The sequence below is a fragment of the Rhinatrema bivittatum genome, chromosome 1 (assembly GCF_901001135.1).
Source record: "Rhinatrema bivittatum chromosome 1, aRhiBiv1.1, whole genome shotgun sequence".
Lineage (NCBI taxonomy): Eukaryota > Metazoa > Chordata > Amphibia > Gymnophiona > Rhinatrematidae > Rhinatrema > Rhinatrema bivittatum.
The window spans coordinates 256,910,978-256,934,892 of record NC_042615.1 but is presented as its reverse complement, the minus strand read 5'-3'; the positions used below and the strand labels follow the sequence as shown (position 1 = coordinate 256,934,892).

At 47.5% G+C, this 23,915-nt stretch overlaps 1 protein-coding gene across 10 annotated transcripts in view; it reads right to left on the bottom strand.

Moving 5' to 3' along the window:
* Positions 1-23,915, bottom strand: part of LOC115087139 (kyphoscoliosis peptidase-like) — a 117,602-nt gene that overhangs the window by 24,243 nt on the left and 69,444 nt on the right. For 6 of the 10 annotated variants that reach the window (XM_029593932.1, XM_029593948.1, XM_029593941.1 and 3 more), the window contains one exon: positions 18,380-20,355. The exons of 2 other annotated variants lie outside the window; for them this stretch is intronic. In XM_029593932.1, the coding sequence (XP_029449792.1) occupies positions 19,040-20,355 (1,316 nt within the window). In that variant the 3' untranslated portion in view covers positions 18,380-19,039. Of the gene's footprint in view, positions 1-18,379; positions 20,356-20,428; positions 20,509-23,915 lie in introns of those variants that run through there. 2 more of the 10 variants (XM_029594026.1, XM_029594010.1) reach the window with 2 other exon arrangements.

Here is a 23,915-nt window from a genome sequence, read left to right as displayed (position 1 = left end):
CCCCGCGCTCCTGCGGTGATACCCAGGGGGTCCCTCCCCCAGTTGAGCTTCCCGGGGTGATTTCCGTGGTCCCCCAGAGGTGTAAGTCCTCGGTCCGGCCGAATCGCAGCAGGGACACAGCCCCCGGGCGAGGTTCGGGTGAGGCTTCGAGGCGCCTCGGTCCCGGTGTGGACGAGGCAGCGGGTGCATATCCTCAAATGCGGCAGTGAAGGTACTTGCCCTCTCCCCCCGCAGCCAGAGACCGCCCGGGTTCCAGCCGGGAAGCGCAGAGGATCAGGTAAGGTGTACATTTCTTATTTCTGGTCTCTGAGGAGCAGAGGATCGGCGGCGTGGCACACCGTGGAGGACGCCATTTTGGGGCCTTGTTCAGGTATTGAGCGCCCGTAATAGGCGCGGCTTTATTCCTCCTTGTGCGTATATTGCCTTATTGTTGTGAGCATATGCCACCGAGCGTGTATTCCTACCGCCTGGTACTGAAAGTATATTGAATGCCACTGAGCGTGTATTGCTAAACCGCCTGTTGCTGTGAGCATATTGAATGCCATTTAAGCGGGTATTGCTAACCGCATATTGCTGAGAGCCTATTGAGTGCCATTAAGCGTGTATTCCTGTCCGCTTATTGCTGAGAGCCTATTGACAGCCATTGAGCGTGTATTGCTAACTGCATATTGCTGAGTGCATATTGCATACACTTGAGCCATTTCTTGGCCGTCTATTGCTGCCGCATATTATTATTATTGTGCGCCTGTTGTATTAAGCACCTATTGCTGCCGCATATTGTTCTTATTGTGCGCCTATTGTATTGAGCGCATATTGCTGCCGCATATTATTACTTTTGCGCGCCTGTTGTATTACGCATTCAGCGCATATTTTTCAATGGATCAGAACTCAGCAGCGTCTTCAGCGGTGGCGCCGCCTGCCTCAGGCATTAAGGCCCTTGGCCTCTGCTCTGCATGCCAGCTTAGAGCCACGCGCAGTGAAGAGCCAGACTCCCTATGTGCCCAATGTGAGGAGGCCGTGGGACCCTCAGGCCAGGACCGGTCTCAGCCACGATTTGTTGACAGTTCCCCAGGGGCTACCCCGGATTTAGGGGGCAGTCTCGACCAATCGGGAGTCCCGGGAGATCTCATACCCCGGAGATTAGAGGCTGCTTCAATTTCCTGGATGGATCTATTTAAGGGGATTCATGCTTTTGTACAGATGCAAACGGCTTCCCGTCCAGGCCCTACGGTTCCTGCTGTTCCTGTTGTTCCTGCAGTGGCTGCGACTGCGGCAGCTGCTGCGGTAGCGGCTCCTGCGGATCCTGTTCCTGGACCCTCACGCCCTTATCGTGAGCAGGACCTCCCGCCGCTGGACAGTCCGGATCAATCAGACCAGGAGGTCTCGCCGGACGAGTCCGAACTGCCGGACGAGGGGGACCTTCCCCCAGGGATTGAGCCATATAGAACCATGAGGCGGTTCTTCCCTAAGGAGGATCTCTCCGACCTGGTGTCTCAGTGTCTGGCGGAATTGGATATTACAGGTCCCAGCGCTTCGGTACCCTCTGCGCAGAACCCCCTTTTGGAAGGTCTTCATCCTACAGCCCGCCATTTTCCATTCTTACAAGCGGCACAACAACTGATAGATTTAGAATGGGCGGCACCAGCGGCTTCCTTCAAAGGGGGCCGGGCTCTGACGAGCATGTACCCATTGGCACCGGCTATCCAGGACCTGCTGGCGTGCCCTCAGGTGGACGCCTTGATTAGCACTGTGGTCAAGCGCACTACCATTCCAGTTGACGGGGGGACGGCCCTCAGGGAGCCTCATGACCGGCGACTGGACGCCATTCTGAAACAGACCTTTGAGGTGGCAGCTCTATCTTTGCGGATCGCGACCTGCTGCACAGTGGTGACGCGTGCCTGTTTGTCACAGGTTAGAAACAACGCTCCAGCAGCAGACATGGAGTCAGCTCTTTCGTTCCTCACGGATGCTGCATCTGACCTGGTCCGGACAACAGCTAAAGGGATTTCATCCTCCGTAGCTGCCAGGAGGCAGCTCTGGATCCGGAGATGGTCAGCTGACGTGCCTTCCAAGACACGCCTCACCAGATTGCCCTTTAAGGGCTCTTTCCTATTTGGCAGCAACCTGGATAAACTGGCCAGTACGTGGGGTGCCTCTCCAGTGCCTAGACTGCCGGAAGATCGGTTCAGAAGGGGCCAGCGCGCATTTCCAAGGCCCTCCAGGGGCAGGAGTTCACAGCGCTTTGTTCCTTACAGGGGTCGCTACCAGGCATCACGTCCTCAGGCCAGGAATCAGTCCTTTCGGACCAAGCAGCACAAGAGGGGGGCAGGCCCGGGCTCGGGTCCTGGCCGCGCCTCCCAATGAGAATCCGCCGATTCATCTGGGGGACAGAGCCATAGGGGGCAGGTTAACCCTCTTCTACCCCAGATGGGTCGAGATCACGTCGGACCAGTGGGTCCTCGCCATTATCCGGGTGGGATATTATCTGGACTTTCATCATCTCCCTCCGGACAAGTTTGTGGAATCTTCATGTCCCATACACAAGAAGGCAGCATTGGAAGCTACCCTGGCGAGGCTCCTGTCCTTGAAAGCCATCATCCCAGTACCTGCCTGGGAAGTGAATTCTGGACACTATTCCATTTATTTCATGGTACCCAAGAAAGGGGGCACCTTTCGGCCTGTGCTGGACCTCAAGTCAGTCAATCGATACTTACGGGTGCCGAGGTTTCGCATGGAGACTCTGCGCTCCGTCAAGGCTGCAGTACAGCCAGGAGAATTCCTCACGGCGTTAGACCTGTCAGAGGCATACCTGCATATCCCGATCCATCCGAATCATCAGCGCCAGCTACGCTTCAAGGTTCTGGGACGCCACTTCCAGTTTCGGGCTCTGCCCTTCAGGTTGGCCACGTCACCACGGACATTCACCAAGGTGGTCGTAGTGGTAGCAGCGGCACTCCGGCGGGAAGGAATTCTGGTCCATCCCTACCTAGTCGACTGGCTGATCAGGGCGATATCTCGAGAGGAGAGCCTTCGGACAACCGACAGAGTGATCGCCCTTCTGGAAAGCTTGGGCTGGGTAATCAAACTCAGCAAGAGCTGCCTACAGCCTTCCCAGTCTCTGGAATACCTGGGAGTACAGTTCGACACCCGGGCAGACACAGTCAGTCTCACTACCAAGAGAAAGTTGAAACTTCAGCAGCGTATCCAGTATTTGATGGGAGCCAGTCGGCCCATAGCCTGGGATTATCTGCAGGTTCTTGGTCTCATGGCATCCACCCTGGAAGTGGTGCCTTGGGCGAGGGCCCATATGAGACCTCTACAACACTCCCTGCTCTCTCGCTGGAGCCCATGCTTCTGGAATTACTCTGTGCATCTACCTCTACCAGCCAGAGTGCAGACCCAGCTACGGTGGTGGTTGCAGTCCAACCACATGAGCAGGGGGTCGAAGATGTCCTCACCCACATGGACCTTGCTCACCACAGATGCCAGCCTGAGCGGCTGGGGAGCACACTGCGAAGAACTCACCGCACAAGGGCGGTGGAACAGAGAAGAGTCAGTGTGGAACATCAACCGTCTAGAGGCCCGGGCAGTCCGATTGGCATGCCTTTGATTTGGTCACAGACTGAAGAACAGAGCAGTCAGAGTGATGTCCGACAACGCCACCACGGTGGCATACATCAACCGTCAGGGCGGAACCAGAAGCCGACAAGTATCTCTGGAGATCGCCCCACTGATGACTTGGGCAGAGGCGAATCTTCAGGACATCTCCGCCGTCCACATTGCCGGGAAGGACAATACCACAGCAGACTTCCTCAGCAGAGAAAGCCTAAATCCGGGAGAGTGGCAGCTGTCACCCACAGCCTTCCAGATGATTGTGGATCACTGGGGGATTCCGGACATGGATTTACTGGCGGACAAGTCCAATACTCAAGTACCCAGATACTTCAGCCGCAAGCGCGACCCGTTCTCACACGGAATCGATGCCCTGGTCCAGCCGTGGCCTCCAGGGACTCTGCTATATGCCTTTCCTCCGTGGCCTCTGCTGGTCGCCATCATTCACAATATTCAGAATCACCGGGGCCTAGTTCTTCTAGTGGCACCAGACTGGCCAGGAAAACCCTGGTACGCAGACATGAGAAGACTACTGGCAGGGGAGCCTCTTCCCCTGCCTCCTCTCCGGGACCACCTACGTCAAGGTCCCATCCTCCACGAGGATCCAGCTCAATTCTCTCATACGGTCTGGCCATTGAGAGGGCTAGACTGAAGAAGAGAGGTTACTCGGAGCCTGTGATAGATACACTCTTCCAAGCTCGTAAGTTTTCCACGTCCCTCACCTACGTAAGGATCTGGAGGGTATTTGAAGCATGGTGCGACACTCATGGCACCAATCCACATGCGACCACAATCCCTATTGTGTTGGATTTCCTGCAGGATGGACTTCAGAAGGGTCTCTCCCTCAGCTCCATCAAGGTTCAGGTGGCTGCGCTGTCTTGCTATGGTCCCAGGAGGGATGGCAAGACCATCGCCAGGCACCCAGATGTTTCTCGCTTCCTGCAAGGAGTCAAGCATATTCGTCCGCCACTAAAGTGGCCTGTGCCCTTATGGAACCTCAATCTTGCTTTGGATTTCCTCGCGGGATCCACCTTCAGACCCCTTCGGGGACTATCTCTTCGTTCTCTAACCTTGAAGATGGTGTTCCTACTGGCGGTATGTTCGGCACGCCGCATCTCAGAGCTACAAGCACTGTCCTGCCGTGATCCCTTTCTCAGAATCACTCCTGAGGCTATCATCTTCGTACGGTTCCCTCCTTTCTACCTAAAGTGGTTTCACAGTTTCATCTTAACCAAACAATATCCTTGCCTACCACGGCGGGTTTGAAGAAATCTGAAGAAGGGCGTTTATTGCGCCATCTCGACATTGGCAGATTACTGCCCAGGTATCTGGAAGTGACACAAGAACTACGAAAGACGGACCATCTGTTCGTCCTGCACAGCGGGAAGAAGCAAGGTGAAGCGGCCTCGCGGCCCACCATCGCCCGCTGGATTAAAGAAGTTATCAGAGCAGCTTATGTGGAGGCTGGGAAGTCTCCGCCTCTACAAGTCAAGGCTCATTCTACCAGAGCGCAAGCGGCATCCTGGGCGGAATCCAGGATGCTGTTGCCTGCAGAAATATGTAAAGCGGCGACATGGTCCTCCCTCCATACCTTCTCCAGATTCTACCGTCTGGATGTCCAGGCCAGGGAGGACTCAGCATTTGCGAGGGCGGTATTACATGGTCCTCAGGCAGCCTCCCGCCCAGGCTGAGAGTAAAGCTTTTGTACATCCCATTCGTTCTGAGTCCATCTGGCTACACGCCAGGAAATGTTGAGATTACTACCTGATAATCTCCTTTTCCTTAGTGTAGACAGATGGACTCAGCATCCCACCCAGCTGCCTGTGTACATGGGTTTCACCGATGCAAGGTAAGCCATGTCATCTATTTCTATAAGAGCGTACACTCTACCAGGTGTCAACGCCTTCCGGTTGGGAATGCTGGCGGTCTCCAGCTACTATCAATCGGTCAGGGGAATCCTGTTTTCACTTTTCACTGAGCGTCAGTACACACATCCATAACAGCTTTTGCAAGGAAGATTACTAAGTTGCTACGCTTCCTGTGGGGATATATATACCCCGTGCTGACGTCAGATCCGTCTCCAACTGCTAGCACGCGGATACTATCCCATTTGTTCTGAGTCCATCTGTCTACACTAAGGGAAAGGAGATTATCAGGTAGTAATCTCAACATTTTCTAATATTAAAGAGAATAACCTGATTATTTCTTATCGTAAACCAATCAAATCCGATGACTTAATGGTTCTGTTACCTGAAATTCAAGGCAATATTAATTTGGCTACCACTGACAATGCGATCGATTCATGGTTTGATTCAACGCAGACTTGCAGATGAACTCAGTCCTGTAAGTACTAAAAGTAATAAACATACCTAGGAAATATAAGCCTTGATATAATATTGAGTTAAGAGAGTCAAAAAGACTTCTTAGAAAAAAAGAGAGAATTTATTTATTTATTTATTTAAGTTTTTTTATATACCAACATTCAAGACGATAGTCCCATCATGCAGGTTCACAAGAAACAGGGGTGCAATTAAAATAAACTTTACAATTTGAACAATAGTGCAGAAAAGCAGTTACATGTAACAGGGAAACAATAACTTGGAGTAAGAAGGAAAATGAAGATCAGATAATTATATATATATATAATAACATTATAAGGGGTGGCTATTAATGCTATTACTAGCGAAGTATGTTGATTGAAGGGAGTTAAGTAATGTTGGAGTTAGGAAATTTGGTGAAAATATCTTCAAATGAAACTCTGGAGGCCTACAGTGTCTTTTTTTCAAAATATAGATTGTTAACCAGCAACACACCGCAAAATTACTTCGCAAAAAGAATCCAAGATATCAAGTTTAATCCCAGATTTCCTAGCGTGTAGCCAGATGGACTCAGAACAAGTGGGTATAGTGTGCTCGTGCTAGCAGTTGGAGACGGCTCTGACGTCAGCACGGGTACATATACCCCCACAGGAAGTGAAGCCACTCAGTAATTTCTGTCTCCAAAGCAGTTTGGAGAGCCTGCACGCTCGCTGAGCGTGTTTTCCAATACTACTTTCTACTTTCCAAATTTCTCAGACGACGAGCCCCGCACTCCTGCGGTGATACCCTCGGGTCCCTCCCCTAGTCGAGTTTCCCGAGGTGATTTCCGTGGTCCCTCGGAGGTTTTAGGCCTCGGTCTGGTGGCCAAATCGCGGCAGGGATCTAGTTCCCGAGCGAAAAGGGCTCGGGCCTGGCTGAGAGGCGCCTCGGTCCTGGCGTGGACTTAGCCCCGAGCGAGACGAGTTCGGCGGCTTAGAGGCAGCGGGTGCACTTCCTCGAGCGCGGCGGTGAAGGTATTTCCCCTCTCCCCCCGCAGCCGGAGACCGCCCGGGTTACAGCTGGGAAGCGCCGAGGATCAGGTAAGGCGTACATCTCTTACTTTTGGTCTCCGTGGTACAAGGATCGGCAGCGTTGCCTGCATGCGGCACGCCGTGAAGGTCGCCATTTTGTCTGCCTTGTTCAGGTATTGAGCGCCCACAGATAGGCGCACACGGATAGGCGCCTGTGGATAGGCGCACAACGCAGCATATATATTGCTAAGCGCATATTGTTTATTATTTAGCGCATATTGCTGAATGCATATTATTGAGCGCATACTGTTTATTATTTAGCGTATATTGCTGAACGCATATTATTGAGCGCATATTGCTGATCACATATTGTTGAGCGCATATTGTTTATTATTGAGCGCATATTGCTGTACGCATATTATTGAGCGCATACTGTTTATTATTTAGCGTATAATGCTGAACGCATATTGAGCACATATTGCTGAACGCATATTATTGAGCGCATACTGTTTATTATTGAGCGCATATTGCTGTACGCATATTATTGAGCGCATACTGTTTATTATTTAGCGTATATTGCTGAACGCATATTATTGAGCGCATACTGTTTATTGTTTAGCGTATATTGCTGAACGCATATTATTGAGCGCATATTGTTCTTGGGCTCATATTAATCTTGAGCGCATATTGCTGACAGCATAAGCGCTGGCGCCATAGAACACTTAAACGCCCCGGCATCTCTAGAGGCGGCACCTCCTGATTCCGGCGTGAAAGCTCTTGGCCTGTGCTCAGCGTGCCAGCTTAGAGCGACGCAGAGCGAGGAGCCAGACTCCCTTTGTGCCCAATGTGAGGAGGCAGTGGGAGCCTCGGGCCAGGACCAGTCTCAACCGAGGTTTACCGACAGTTCCCTAGGGGCCACCCCAGACCTAGCAGGCCGTCTCGAACAGCCAGGAATCCCGGGGGACCTGGTACCCCGACGGCTGGAGACCGCTTCCATTTCCTGGGTGGACTTATTTAAGGGGATCCACGCCTTTGTACAGATGTAGTCGGCTTCCCGTCCTGGACCTGCTGCTGCTCCGGCTGACCCTGCCCCCGGACCATCTCGCCCTTATCGTGAGCACCAGCCTCCGGCCAGTCCGGCTCATGCGGACCCTGATATCTCGGAGGACGAGTCCGAACCCCCTGAGGAGGGGGAACTTCCCTCGGGGATAGAGCCATATCGAACTATGAGGCAGTTCTTTCCCAAGGAAGATCTCTCCGACCTGGTCTCTCAGTGCCTGACGGAGTTGGCTATTCCAGGCCCCAGCACCATGGAGGCATCTACGCAGAACCCCCTGCTGGAGGGTCTTCGTCCCACAGCCCGCCATTTCCCCTTCCTGCAAGCGGCGCAACAGCTGATAGATTTGGAGTGGAATGCGGCGGAGGCCTCGTTCAAAGGGGGTCGGGCCCTGTCCGGCATGTACCCCCTGGACCCGGCAACCAAGGATATGCTGGCATGCCCTAAGGTGGACGCCTTGGTTAGCGCTGTGGTCAGGCGCACTACCATTCCAGTGGAGGGGGGGGGGCGGCCCTCAAGGAGGCTCATGACCGACGCCTGGACGTCATCCTGAAACAAACCTTTGAGGTGGCAGCTCTGTCTCTACGAATCGCAACCTGCTGCACAGTGGTGACGCGTTCCTGTTTGTCACAGGTCCGGAACAATGCTCCGGCAGCGGACATGGAGTCAGCTCTCTCGTTCCTTATGGATGCCGCCTCCGACCTAGTCCGTACAACAGCCAAGGGGGTCTCATCCTCAGTAGCAGCCAGGAGGCAGCTCTGGATTCGGAATTGGTCAGCCGATGCTCCTTCTAAGACACGTCTCACTAGAATGCCGTTCAAGGGTTCTCTCCTGTTTGGCAGCGACCTAGATAAACTGGCCAGCACATGGGGCGCCTCTCCAGTACCTCGACTGCCGGAAGACAGGTTCAAGAGGAACCAGCGAATCTTTCCGAGGCTCTCCAGAGGTAGAAGCTCCCAACGCTTCACTCCCTATAGGGGTCGCTACCAGGCACCTCGTCCTCAGGCCAGAAACCAGTCCTTTCGGCCCAAGCAGCACAAGAGGGGAGCCGGCTCGGGTTCAGGTCCCGGCCGCGCCTCACAATGAGAATCAGCCGATCCATCCGGGGGACGGAGCCATAGGGGGCAGGTTAACCCTCTTCTACCCCAGATGGGTCGAGATTACGTCGGACCAGTGGGTCCTCGCCATCATCCGAGAGGGCTATTATCTGGACTTCCATCACAACCCTCCAGACAGGTTTGTGGAGTCTCCGTGTCCAATCCACAAGAAGGCGGCATTAGAAGTTACCCTGGCGAGGCTCCTGTCCTTGAAAGCCATAATCCCAGTACCTGCATGGGAAATGGATTCTGGGCACTATTCCATTTATTTCATGGTGCCCAAGAAAGAGGGCACTTTCCGGCCCGTATTAGACCTCAAAGTCAGTCAACCGATACTTAAGGGTCCCGAGGTTTCGCATGGAAACTCTGTGCTCAGTCAAGACCGCAGTACAGCCAGGGGAGTTCCTCACGGCCTTAGACTTGTCAGAAGCCTACCTGCATATCCCGATCCATCAGGATCATCAGCGTTACCTACGCTTCAAGGTTCTGGGACGACACTTCCAATTCCGGGCTTTGCCCTTCGGGTTAGCCACAGCGCCGCGGACCTTCACCAAGGTGATTGTAGTGGTAGCAGCGGCACTCAGACGGGAAGGAATCCTTGTCCATCCCTACCTAGACGATTGGCTGGTCAGGGCGAAATCCCGAGAGGAGAGCCATCGGGCAACCAACAGAGTGATCGCCCTTCTGGAAAGCCTGGGATGGGTAGTCAACCTGAGCAAGAGTTGCCTATAGCCTTCCCAATCACTGGAATACCTGGGAGTCCAGTTCGACACCCAGGCAGACAAAGTCAGTCTCACCACCAAGAGAAGATTAAAGCTCCAGACGCGTCTACGGTTCTTGATGGGAGCCAGCCGGCCCATAGCTTGGGATTATCTGCAGGTTCTCGGTCTCATGGCATCCACCCTGGAAGTGGTACCCTGGGCGCGGGCCCATATGAGACCACTACAACGCTCCCTTCTCTCTCGATGGAGCCCATGCTTCTGGAATTACTCCGTGCATCTACCTCTACCAGCCAGAGTGCGGACCCAGCTACGGTGGTGGTTGCAGTCCGACCACATGAGCAAGGGGTCGAAGATGTCCTCCCCCACATGGACTCTGCTCACCACAGATGCCAGCCTGAGGGGATGGGGAGCACACTGCGAAGAGCTCACCGCCCAGGGGCGGTGGAGCAGAGAAGAGTCGGGGTGGAACATCAACCGTCTAGAGGCACGGGCAGTCCGGTTAGCCTGCCTGCAATTTGCTCCCAGACTGCGGAACAGAGCAGTCAGAGTGATGTCCGACAACGCCACCACGGTGGCATACATCAACCGACAGGGCGGAACCAGAAGCCAACAGGTGTCCCTAGAGATAGCCCCACTGATGGCTTGGGCAGAGGCGAATCTCCAGGACATCTCCGCCGTCCACATTGCCGGAAGGGACAACACCGCAGCAGACTTCCTCAGCCGGGAAAGCCTAAATCCGGGAGAATGGCAGCTGTCCCCCACAGCCTTCCAGATGATCGTGGATCAGTGGAGGACTCCGGACATGGACCTACTAGCGGACAGGTCCAATGCTCAAGTACCCAGATACTTCAGCCGCAAGCGAGATCCATTCTCTCATGGGATCAACGCTCTGGTTCAGCCATGGCCTCCAGGGACCCTGCTATACGCCTTTCCTCCGTGGCCCCTGCTGGGCGCCTTATACACAAGATTCAGAGGCACAGAGGCCTAGTTCTTCTAGTGGCACCGGACTGGCCAAGAAGACCCTGGTACGCGGACATGAGAAGACTACTGACAGGGGAGCCTCTTCCCCTGCCTCCACTCAGGGACCTGCTGCGTCAAGGTCCCATCCTCCACGAGGATCCAGCTCAATTCTCTCTTACGGTCTGGCCATTGAGAGGGCTAGACTGAAGAAAAGAGGTTACTCGGAGCCGGTGATAGATACACTCCTCCGAGCGCGCAAGTTTTCCACATCCCTCACCTACATAAGGATCTGGAGAGTATTTGAAGCCTGGTGTGACACTCATGGCACCAATCCACATGCGACTACTATCCCTATTGTTCTGGATTTCCTGCAGGATGGGCTTCAGAAGGGTCTCTCCCTAAGCTCCATCAAGGTTCAGGTGGCTGCGCTATCTTGCTACGGTCCCAGGAGGGATGGCAAGACCATTGCCACGCACCCAGATGTTTCTCGCTTCCTGAAAGGAGTCAAGCACATTTGTCCGCCACTGAAGTGGCCAGTGCCCCTGTGGAACCTCAACCTTGTTTTGGATTTCCTCGCGGGATCCACCTTCAGACCCCTTCGGGGCCTGTCTCTCCGTTTGCTAACTTTGAAGATGGTGTTCTTGCTGGCTGTGTGTTCAGCACGCCGCATCTCGAAGCTACAAGCGCTGTCCTGCCGTGATCCCTTTCTCAGAATCACTCCTGAGGCTATCCATCTTCGCACGGTTCCCTCTTTTCTACCTAAAGTAGTCTCACAATTTCACCTCAACCAAACCATATCCTTGCCAACCACGGCGGGTTTGAAGAAATCAGAAGAAGGGCGTTTGCTACGCCATCTCGACATCGGCAGATTGCTGCCCAGATACCTGGAAATGACAGAAGCAGTACGAAAGACTGACCATCTGTTCGTCCTTCACAGCGGGAAGAAACAAGGAGAAGCGGCCTCACGGCCCACCATCGCCCGCTGGATCAAAGAAGTTTTCAGAGCGGCCTATGTAAAGGCTGGGAAGTCACCGCCTCTGCAGGTCAAGGCTCATTCTACCAGAGCGCAGGCAGCCTCTTGGGCAGAATCTAGGATGCTGTCGCCCGCGGAGATATGTAAGGCGGCGACGTGGTCCTCCCTCCATACCTTTTCCAGATTTTACCATCTGGATGTCCAGGCCAGGGAGGACACAGCATTTGTGAGGGCAGTCCTACGCGGTCCTCAGGCAGCCTCCCACCCAGTCCGGGAGTAGCTTTTGTACATCCCACTTGTTCTGAGTCCATCTGGCTACACGCTAGGAAATGTTGAGATTACTTACCTGATAATCTCCTTTTCCTTAGTGTAGACAGATGGACTCAGCATCCCGCCCGGCTGCCGGTATACAGGAGTTTCACCGAATCAAGGTAAGCCTTATCACTTCTTACATGAGTGCGTCCACTCTACCAGGTGTCGACGTCTTCCGGTTGGGAACGCTGGCAGTCTCCAGCTACTATCAATCGGTCAGGGGAATCCTGTTTCACTAATTAATTGATCGGTCAGTACACATATATCCATAACAGCTTTTGCAAGGAAGATTACTGAGTGGCTTCACTTCCTGTGGGGGTATATGTACCCGTGCTGACGTCAGATCCGTCTCCAACTGCTAGCACGAGCACACTATACCCACTTGTTCTGAGTCCATCTGTCTACACTAAGGAAAAGGAGATTATCAGGTAAGTAATCTCAACAGTTTTATTTTCCATGGTCCAAAATTTAACACAGAACAAGCTAGGGAACAAATTAGCCTTACCTGAAAAGTAATGTAATGATCTAGCATATTTTTTTAAGGAAAAGATTGAGAATCTCCTTAATAAGATTCCATTAGCTATTAATCAACCAATTTTCTTAAATCCACATGATGTACCCTCCTGGTCTGAATTTGAAAACGTTTCCTTTTTAGAAATTGAATCTATTATTAAAAAATTAAATCCTGCCTCACATCCCTTAGATTCAATCCCTACCTCAGCCTTAAAGTTAGCGGCTCATGCAATCTCATCTTCTAACGCTAATATAATTAATCTTTCATTACCCGAAGGTGAAATACCTCCTCTGTTAAAATGTGCAGTTGTAAGACCAGTTCTAAAAAAGAAAAATTCTAATCCCAAAATTTTAGACAATTTAAGACCTATCTCCAATTTGCCCTTTATATCCAAGATCCTTGAAAAAGTGGTCTAGGCCCAACTCGCAGAGCATCTAGATTCAAATAATATATTATTTCTGATTCAATTAGGGTTCCAAAAACACTTTAATACGGAATCATTGTTGCTTGCTCAATCAGATACTGTCTTAAGAGGGTTTGGTGCTGGCCAATCTTATTTCATCTTATTTTCTTGACATAGTAAACCATCAGATACTGATGCCTTAGTGGCATCACTCTGCAATGGTTTAATTCATATCTACAAGATCGATTATTTCAAGTGAAAATTGGCAACTCATTATCGGAGAAAACTAGTTTTAACTCTGGTGTGCCACAAGGATCCTCTTTGTCAGCACCCCTTTTTAATATTTATATGTTACCACTTTGTCATTTATTAGCTGGTTTAGGTATTAAGCATTACTTATATGCTGATGACATTCAATTTCTGGTACCAATTAAAGATACAATAGACAATGCTCTCAAATTAGTGGAAGTTTATATCTCTGCAATGAAAACATTGTTAGTTTATATGAAATTGATCTTGAGATTATTTTATTAAATAGAAAACTGAGACTAAATAATTCCTCTTGTTTTCACATGGATCCTACAGAAATTGAATTGGTCATACATGCTCGAGACTTAGGAGTAATAATCGATAGCGACATGAATTTGAAAAAACATATTAGTAAAAAAATAAGAGATGGATACAACAAACTCTTAACCTTAAGATGTTTAAAACCATTGCTTAATTATGAGAACTTTCATATGGTCCTTCAAGCACTTTTTTTTTCAAATTTAGACTAGTGTAATGCCCTTTTACTTGGCCTCCCAGCAAGCACTTTAAAACCGCTGCAGCTTTTGCAGAATGCTACCGCTAGGGTTTTAACTGGATACAGGAAGTTTGACCATATTACGCCAACATTAATTTCACTTCACTGGCTACTGGTAAAATTTAGAATTGATTTTAAAGTTTTATGCCTTTTACATAAATACATTAATGGCAAAAAACAGAATGGCTAAATACAGCCATCCATTTTTATATACCCCAAAGAAATTTAAGATCAGCTTACAAGAGTCTCCTTGTGGTACCATCTATATGCACGGCCCATCTTAGTGAAGTCAGAGAGCCATATCAATCGCGGGACCCAAGTTATAAAACTCGTTACCGTTAGAACTGAGGATGCAAGCAGATTTTATTATTTTTAAAAAGAATTTTAAAAGCTATTTAAGAAAGCTTTTGAGGCCTTGGAATAATTAATGATTCTGGCTAGGGCTAGGATATCTTTCTAAAGTCGAGTTTTGAGGCATGCTTTTCATTTATTATTTTTATTTTATTTTATTTGTTTTTATGCTATAATATTGATTTTATTTTGATAATTTGTTTTACATTACATTATATTGTATTTTTGATTGATTTTTATGTTATCAATTTTATTTTCTAATTCCTTGTAAACCATCATGATTGAAACCAGAATGACGGTATATAAATAAGAACATAAGAAAATGCCATACTGGGTCAGACCAAGGGTCCATCAAGCCCAGCATCCTGTTTCAAACAGTGGCCAATCCAGGCCATAAGAACCTGGCAAGTACCCAAAAACTAAGTCTATTCCATGTTACCATTGCTAATGGCAGTGGCTATTCTCTAAGTGAACTTAATAGCAGGTAATGGACTTCTCCTCCAAGAACTTATCCAAACCTTGTTTAAACACAGCTATACTAACTGCACTAATCACATCCTCTGGCAACAAATTTCAGAGTTTAATTGTGCGTTGAGTAAAAAAGAACTTTCTCCGATTAGTTTTAAATGTGTCCCATGCTAACTTCATGGAGTGCCCCCTAGTCTTTCTATTATCCGAAAGAGTAAATAACCGATTCACATCTACCCGTTCTAGACCTCTCATGATTTTAAACATCTCTATCATATCCCCCCTCAGCCGTCTCTTCTCCAAGCTGAAAAGTCCTAACCTCTTTAGTCTTTCCTCATAGGGGAGCTGTTCCATTCCCCTTATCATTTTGGTAGCCCTTCTCTGTACCTTCTCCATCGCAATTATATCTTTTTTGAGATGCAGTGACCAGAATTGTACACAGTATTCAAGGTGCAGTCTCACCATGGAGTGATACAGAGGCATTATGACATTTTCCGTTTTATTCACCATTCCCTTTCTAAAACAAAATAAATAAATAAATGGGAGAAAAGCCTTAATAAATCAGGCACTTAGATTTTAATAGATCATAAATGATAGGGATCTTCTTTTTTTATATAGCTAGTACATTCACCAGCATAAGAGAGAAAGTAGATATGGATAACAAGAAGGAAGAATGCATTACGCTTATTGAGTGCAAAAAGCAAGATTTTCTTTGTGTTTTACATTGCTGCATAAGGGAGAAGCACTATGTGAGAGCACTGTGATAGGGGGGATGGGAGAAAGGAGGTGATGGGTAAAAGCATACTGTGGATAAGGATGAGAATACTTATGGGGGAGAGGGAGAAGAAAGGAGAGCGCTGGGTGGAGGTTCAGAAAGACAAGCATTTAAGGTTGCCAATTCTTCTGGGGTTTTTTTTTCCACACTACAAAAAGGAGGGCTAAAATGTTCAGAAATGTCCTGATTTTAGCCCTCCGGCTGCAGGTTAGACTCTGATCCTTTATACAATATGTTTTTATCCTCTCATACAAAATTCTATATATGATCTATTTTCTGTGTCAAAAGATTTTTAATTTTAATTTTACAATATTTTGTGGGAGGAAATCATTTGGTATTATTACTTAAATGCACCATATCCACTATATATTGATATGTATGTTTGTGGAAAACAAAAGATATGTGCACACTGGGCTAGATTTTTAAACCTACGCGCAGGCGTAGATTTGTGCACACAACCCGGTACACACAAATCTATGCCGAATTTTATAACATGCGTGCGTAGCCGCACGCATGTTATAAAATCCAGGGTCGGCGCACGCAAGGGGGTGCACACTTGTGCACCTTGCGTGCGCCGAGCCCTAGGGGAGCCCCGATGGCTTTCCCTGTTCTTTCCGAGGCCGCTCCGAAATAGCAGAAATCAGAGCGGCCTCGGAGGGAACTTTCCTTCCGCCCCCCAGCCCTATCTAACCCCCCCCCCCCCACCTTTGTTGACGAAGTTTCCCTGCCTCTGGGCAGGCGTAGGTTGCTGTGCTGGAGGCCTCAGTCAAGCCCCGGGACATACGCGAGTCAGCGGCTTGCACGTGTCGCCGGGCCTATGTAAAATACACTTGGCACGCACAGGAGCGGGTTTTTGAAAATCCGCCCCACTGTGTCTTACTGGCTATGTTGTAATTCTCAAAAAAGTGGACACAAAGGGTATACTCAATTTGATCTCTGCACCATATTCCAGAACCATCTACCTAGAAAAAGACATATTAACACCATTCAGCATATCCAATAATGAAGTAATAGATTACTAAAAAAATACAAAAAATGATTGCTAAACAGCTTGCTAAAAATTGACCAGTATAAAAACAAAATATTAGACTATTCACAACTATAAAGAATTTAGCCTATGAATACATATAGATTGTTTATTTGAGGCTAAAAATTTGTTGTGTAAATATACTATGTTTCAGTGCAATTTAATATATGCATGAATGCCTTTGACATTATGTTTCCACTTTTATTTAATACAATGGCAGATTAATTATGGTCTACAACAAAGAAAGGTAGACCGCAAGAACCTTGTGTCCACATACCTGATGAAGATTAGTGAATAATGCTGTGCAGATATTCAAATAGCTTATGAAAGTCACACTTTTATTAATTAATTAATCATTAGCCACCACACTTATGAGATCATTTATATCTATAAGGCCTGGATTTATCAAAATGCAATAGCAAAAGGGGTGTGTTTTATGCTAATATACAGTTTATCGCAATTTGTGCTAATTACCTATGCGAAGAGCTAAGTTAGCACAAATTGTGATAACATTTGTTAATGGTCCCAGGGTGCTCAGGAGAGAGAGAGCACGCCTAGCCATAATGCCCTCTCCCTAGATAGGTATTTGTATCTCTATGGGAGGCCCACCTAGTAACTCGAGGTGAGGTTTAGGTATTAGTGTAGGGGGTTAGGGGCCACTTTGACATTCAACATGAGACGTACGAACAGAACAGTGGTCTCTTGTGAAGGTTTGATGATCTACGGAGAGAGGAAACTCACCCAAAGATGAGATTTGTGCAAGGTTCTCTCAACCTAGCTTGATGGACTCTCTACCTGGGTAACATCAAGCTAGGTGGAGAGAACATTGAACAAATCTCATCTTTGGGTGAGTTTCCTCTCTCCGTAGATCATCAAACCTTCACAAGAGACCACTGTTCTGTTCGTACGTCTCATGTTGAATGTCAAAGTGGCCCCTAACCCCCTACACTAATACCTAAACCTCACCTCGAGTTACTTGGAGGGCCTCCCAAAGGGATACAAATACCTATCTAGGGAGAGGGCATTATGGTTAGTCTCTCTCTCTCTTCCTCTCTCCCTTCCCCAGATGGCTAGGCTGGTGCTCCGGGAGTTTCAAACCTACTAAAACAGGCCTTTCAGGAGACATTACAAAATGTGCTAACACCTTACCGCCCCATAACACAAGCTATCACATGGCTTAACACTACTGAAAAAGGTGTAGTTAAAATCAGCATTAAGTCTGTGCAATAGCACTTCGCAGACTAACAAACCCAGCCCACTCCCACCCCTAACTCTTCCTCTTTTTTGGATTTGCATCACACCATACGATATGGTGCTATCGCATGCGTTAAAGGCATTTTCGCATGCGTTAAGGACCTATTGCATGCGTTAACGGGGCTTTTCGTATGCGATAAGCCCTTAACGCATGCGAAAACGCCTTAGCACATTTTAATAAATGACCCCCTAAGTTTGTTGTGTGCATGTGAGCATATTTGTTTTTTGACTATATATTATTTAAGAACATAAGAACATGCCATACTGGGTCAGACCAAGGGTCCATCAAGCCCAGCATCCTGTTTCCAACAGTGGCCAATCCAGGCCATAAGAACCTGGCAAGTATTATTTATTATGATTTTTTATGACTTATGGTTATTGTGATGTCTTCTTTTTTGTACATGTTTTTAAATGTTCCATATATTTTATTGTTATAGTAGCCCCTGAGACAGCTCAAACGAAAGAGTGAAACTCGGTCAGAGTCGGGTTTATTTGCTGTGATAAATAAAGCATCCCCCTTTCTTACTGATCCTGTCTTCTTCTGGTTGCTACATTGCAAAATTGGATTGGCTGCCGTTGTGTTTCCTGGGACCATACCTTTCGTAACTGGTCAGCCACTTCAAAGTGAATTACATTAAGGTAATGTAGGTATTTCTCTTGTTTCTCTTTGATATGCAGTGCTGCTGATAAGGCAACAAGGACAAGCCAAAGGTGGATGAGACTTTTTATTTTCAATTTCATTTTTTTTTTTTTTTTTTACAGTTCTGCATACATGTGAGCCTTCTCTACCTTCTGCGTGGCGTTATTTTTACTTCTTTCTAATTATAATATTTTTATGCCAGGAATTAATGACTTATTTTTTCTCTTTTCTTTTTCCTGTTGAGTCCTATGGAATTGGGCCATTTAAGTGCTTGTGCACATATTAATTATAGCAATGAGATGGCTAAAGTATGAGCAAATGTTTTTGGTTCCTTGGACTTTAGCTGAAATTGTCATTGTGTCTTAAGCATGCTTAGGTTGTATTTTTCATTCAAATACGGATTTTGATGATGTCAGGAGCGTGACTCTGCCCTACCAAAAAGGCATAATTAGGGACACATATATATTGTAAAGAAGCTAAGAATTTATTACAGGATTTTGAGCAGGGGTGAGCTTAAATATCTGTATAAAGAGTATATATTCACTTTTCTAAGGATATACACAGCCTCAGAGTCATGCTTGTTAAAATATAGGATGCAATTATATTTATATACCGAAGTTACCAAATATTTTGCTGCTGGAAATTGATGAGATGAGCATTATTGAATATATAAACACCCCTTATGTTATAGAAGAGAATGCAGTAAACTCTTGGAGAAATGTATCTGATGTCTTAGCATTCTCATCCTGAGCATCCAACAGAAAGTTTAGGTCCACTTTTCACCTCAAATGACAGGACAACATCCATGTTACTAGAATGCTGACTGAACCTCACTGCCACTTTTAGGAAGGTCCCACTGGGCCCAGTAAAGACTTCCCCCTCCCAAATCTTGTTTTTAGTTGGATGTAATTCTGTTTTTGATGGCCCAATGACAAGAACTCTCCTAGCCTCTGGAATCTTAAGTCTAAACTTGACCCAATTTTCTCCTTCAAGCAATCCTGATCTAGGCTGCAACAATATGCACCCTTTCCTCCAAACATTGTAAACCTTTGGAAAAGGAAGCCATTGTGGATTAGAAAAGCATTGGATAACATAATCACAAGCATGTGAAAATTCCTTTTCTTCTCTTGCTTTTGTAAAAAGTCCTACTTTATACTGTCCTGATTCTGGAAGGAGGACACTCACAGTGATCTTATGTTTCAGGTGTGTAAGTAGAATGTATCTTTCCATTGGATATGTGTTGTTTCCATTGTGGTCCTTACTCAAAATAGCAGTAGCTTCTATATCAGCAGTCATATTGAAAGTAATGTTGCATTTGCCCTGTTTAGTACGAATGATTGGTGCAGGATGGCTTGGGTTGCAGAGGCCTTTATTTCTTGAGTTGATACCAGGTCCACAGTGAGTGCTAAGGCCCTGGGGGAAGAGTTCATTCTGATTTATAGTACCAGAGCTGTGAATAAGTATGTTTGCTGCATTTTTAAATTTGTTTTCTTCAAAGCTTTTAACAAAGACTGACAGTCTATAATAACCCAGGAAAGGGAATAAAATATGGCATGTCAACTTTTCTTCCTCTGTTTGAGAGACAAGACACTTCTTGCTCTGAGAATCATCCAGATCTTGATGGACTAGCTCATACACAGCCAACAGGGGTTTTGATGTCTCAAATGTCAGTATCATCATTCCCATGTCAATAAAAATCAGGTCTCCACCATAGTTGCAATTTCTAATTCCAAGATCTGATACTTTTTGATGAAGGCCCCAGAAATGAAAGGGGTTTGCGGGTAGGTTTTTCTGGCAGTTTGACTCTAGGCACTCAATTTGATAGGAACAGACCCAACTGTAGGCATTTTGAGAGCCTGTTGTTCGTGCAAAGATCATCAGGTGAAAGAGACCCTCTGTGGGCAGAATGACTCTGAGAGTCATGCTCTTTTCTGACACAGTCAAAATTCCATACATTTTATCTACATCTTCACTAATGTTGCCACATTGTTTAGAAAGCTGATAATTAAATTCCATTGGATACATGCAGCCCAAGGATATTGTCGTTTCTCCATGTACTATAAAACAGAAGAGAAAATAATTTTATTTTTAGAGTCTACATTGCACATCTACAGTAAGCTATTTTTCTACCTGTTTTTTTCCATCCACTCTAGTGAACTTTTATCATGGTGTGCTTTCAAGTCGACTTTATCATTTCCTGAAATGCTTCCCTAAGAGTAAAAACATAACATAGGAACATAAGATTTGCAATAATGTGGCAGACCAAAATTCTATCAAGCCTAGTATCCTGTTTCTAACAGTGCCCAATCCATGTTGCAAGTTCCTGGCAGGATCCCAAAAGGTTGGTAGATTTCATGTTGCTTATCCCAGGGATAAGCTGGAGTCCTAACTTCTTATCCCAGGGATAAGCAGTGGATTTCCCCAAGCCCACCTTAATGTTTTATGGACTATTCTTCCAGGAACTTGTCCAAACCTTTTTTGAAACCCAGCTACACTAAGAGCTTTTACCACATCCTCTGGCAACAAATTCCAAAGTTAAATTATACGTTGAGTAAAAAAATATTTTTCCTATTTGTCTTAAATGTATTACTGAGTCATTTCAATGCATGTAGCCTAGTCTTTGTACTTTTTCAAACAGTAAACAACCGATTTTCATTTACCCATTCCATTCTACTTATCTATATATACAATGCACTTAGGAAATGGTGTCTGTCTGCAGCAGTGGACCAGAAAGCCCATCTGCATATTTCTCCCAGCAAAGAATTCTAGAGGACACTGTGAGCTGTCTAGGCTTCAACTTTCACAGCCTTCACACAGTTTCCAGCTGCAGAAAACTGGAAGGCTCATTTGCATACCTTTTCCCTTCAGCTCCAGCATAGGACTCCAGAGAACACTGCAATCCATCTAGGTTTTAGTTGTCACAGTCCCCCCATTCTTTTTAGTACCAGAGGACATAAAGGTGCATTTGCATACTTTTCCCATCAGCTCCAGTGGAGGACTTCAGAGGATACTGGGGTGTCTAAACTTCAGTTCCTACAGCCTCCACTCTTTCAATAATTTCCTTTTATTCTCCATTGTAACATTCTATTTTCTTTTTTGACTGCCATTGCATACTAAAGTTAGAATTTCAATATCTTGTCCACAAGCATTCCATGGTTTCCTTGTCACAGTCCCCCCCCCCCCCCCCCCCCCCCACACACTCTTTTTAGTTTGAGGACATCAAGGCTCATTTGCATACTTTTCCCATCAGCCCCAATGGAGGACTTCAGAGGACACTGTGAGCTGTTTAGGCTTCAACGTTCACAATCTTCACCCAGTTTCCAGCTGCAGAAAACTAGAAGGCTCATTGGCATACTTTTCCCAGCAGCCACAGCAGAGAACACTGTGAGCCAGATAGGTTTCACCTTTCACAGCCCTGGCACTCTTTCTAGCACCAGAGGACCTGAAGGCTCATTTACATACGTCTCCTAGCAGCTGACATGCCAAAGACTTGCCTGTTTTGAATTTTTGTGTTTGGGAAACAACCATGTCATGTTATCAGTTTCCCGGAATAAACTTTTCTAAAAAGTAAAGCTGACATCTACTTGCCATCTAGGCCTCAGTTTTCACAGCCACCCACACTCCTCCTAGTAGCAGAGGACCAGCAGGCTCATCTGCATGCTTCTTCCAGCAACCCTAACAGAGGACTCTAGGGGGCACTGCAAGTAATCTAGGCTTCAGCTCCCACAGCCCGGTTTCCACATCCCCCTTCTTTCCAGCAGCAGAGGATCAGAAATAATGTATCAAAACATCACTTACTATAAATTTTCAACAACAGATTTATTTGTTACAATAACAGGGAATTAGTACAAAACAAAGGTCAGTAAGGCGTGTAGCTTAGCAGTTATAAGTAGATTAATTGTAGTCTCTGGAGGATCACTGATAGACAATTACAAAATAAACCAATAGATAAAAAGTACATTAAATTAGTCTGAACACCCATACTGCCTTAGAAATTTTAAATTGCTAACAACTGAACAAAATTAAGATGCAATCAGTAGTTCTGCAGTGAGACAGGAGCTATCCAGTCTTTGCACTGAGTGCCACATGTATGATTATCTACTAGTTAGTGAGAGCTCCTAGCCCTCAGAGAATGAGTCTAATATCTGGAAGCTAGAGTGGCTGGGGCTTGAGCTGGTGGGAGGGTTGTGGCTGGGAGGGGGCAGGCTGTACTGGGGTTGGGAGAGGGGCTTGGCCTGGGGGGTTGATGACTCTTATTTTTTTATATTTATTTATTTTATTTAGATTTATCTTCCACTTTTCACACTTTTTTCAGCGTTTCAAAGTGGATTACATTCAGGTACTGTAGGTATTTCCCTATCCCCAGAGAGTTTACAATCTAACAGGCCAATCCAGTAAAGTGCGGCCGCGTTTACCCCGCTCCTAACCCGCTTTCTACTCACTTTCCGGCCGCGTTAGCCCTTCCTGCGATCCACAATCCCCTTTAACCTACTCTTACCGCGTCCTTAAATCCCCGGGTAACCCCTTCCGCACGCGGCATGTATATTACATGTAAACGATCGAATTAGCTATTCCCTACCATCCAGTAACGAGCGCCCCGACTATTGCTTTTTTACCCTGCCGTTTTGCCGCGCGTTTAACCTGCTAACTTACCGCCTACCCTTACCCCTGCGTTAGAGGTAGGGGTAAGGGTAGGCGGCAAACTTTCCCCCAGCCCCCGCTCACCTGCCCTGGCCGTGTCCATGGGTGCTGGTCTCCAGGGCAGCTCCCGTCCTCTCCCCTCCTCCCAAAGCAACAAAAGCGAAAAAAAGCGAAAAAAAACATTGCAAGAGAGAGAGGGGAGAGAGGACGGGCAATCCTACGCTCGGGATTGCCAGTCCTCTCTCCCCTCCTCCCGAGACAAGGCGCGAAAAGCAGCCTTGCTCTGGGAGGAGGGGAGAGAGGACTGGCAGTGTAAAGCGACGAAGCGACTTACTTTTTTTGCAGCCACTCTCCGGAGACGGACATCGGCGAGGACGACCGCGGCTCCCCTGCCTCCAGCTGCCCGCGAAGATAGACGCATCGCACGGGCGAAAGCGGCCCCTGTGCGTGCAATTGGGCCGCTCAAGGCGTGACATCACGACATTTGGCGTCACGGCATGTGACGTCACGTCTTGAGCGGCCCAATTGCACACACAGGGGCCGCTTTCGCCCGTGCGAAGCGTCTATCTTCGCGGGCAGCTGGAGGCAGGGGAGCCGTGGTCGTCCTTGCCGATGTCCGTCTCCGGAGGGGGGCTGCAAAAAAAGTAAGTCGCTTTGCACTGCCAGTCCTCTCTCCCCTCCTCCCGGAGCAAGGCTGCTTTTTGCGCCTTGCCTCGGGAGGAGGGGAGAGGGGACTGGCAATCCCGAGCGTAGGATTGCCCGTCCTCTCTCCCCTCTCTCTTGCTACTTTTTTTTTTTTCGCTTTTTCGCTTTTTTTTTTTTTTTGTTTTTTTCCGCTTTCGTTGCTTGCTTCGGGAGGAGGGGAGAGAGGGCTGACAATCCCGAGCGTCGGAAAACTGTCCACTTCCTGCTACCTGTCATTTCAAATGTCATTTGAAATGACATTTGAGATGACAGATAACAGCGTGTCCGTGAA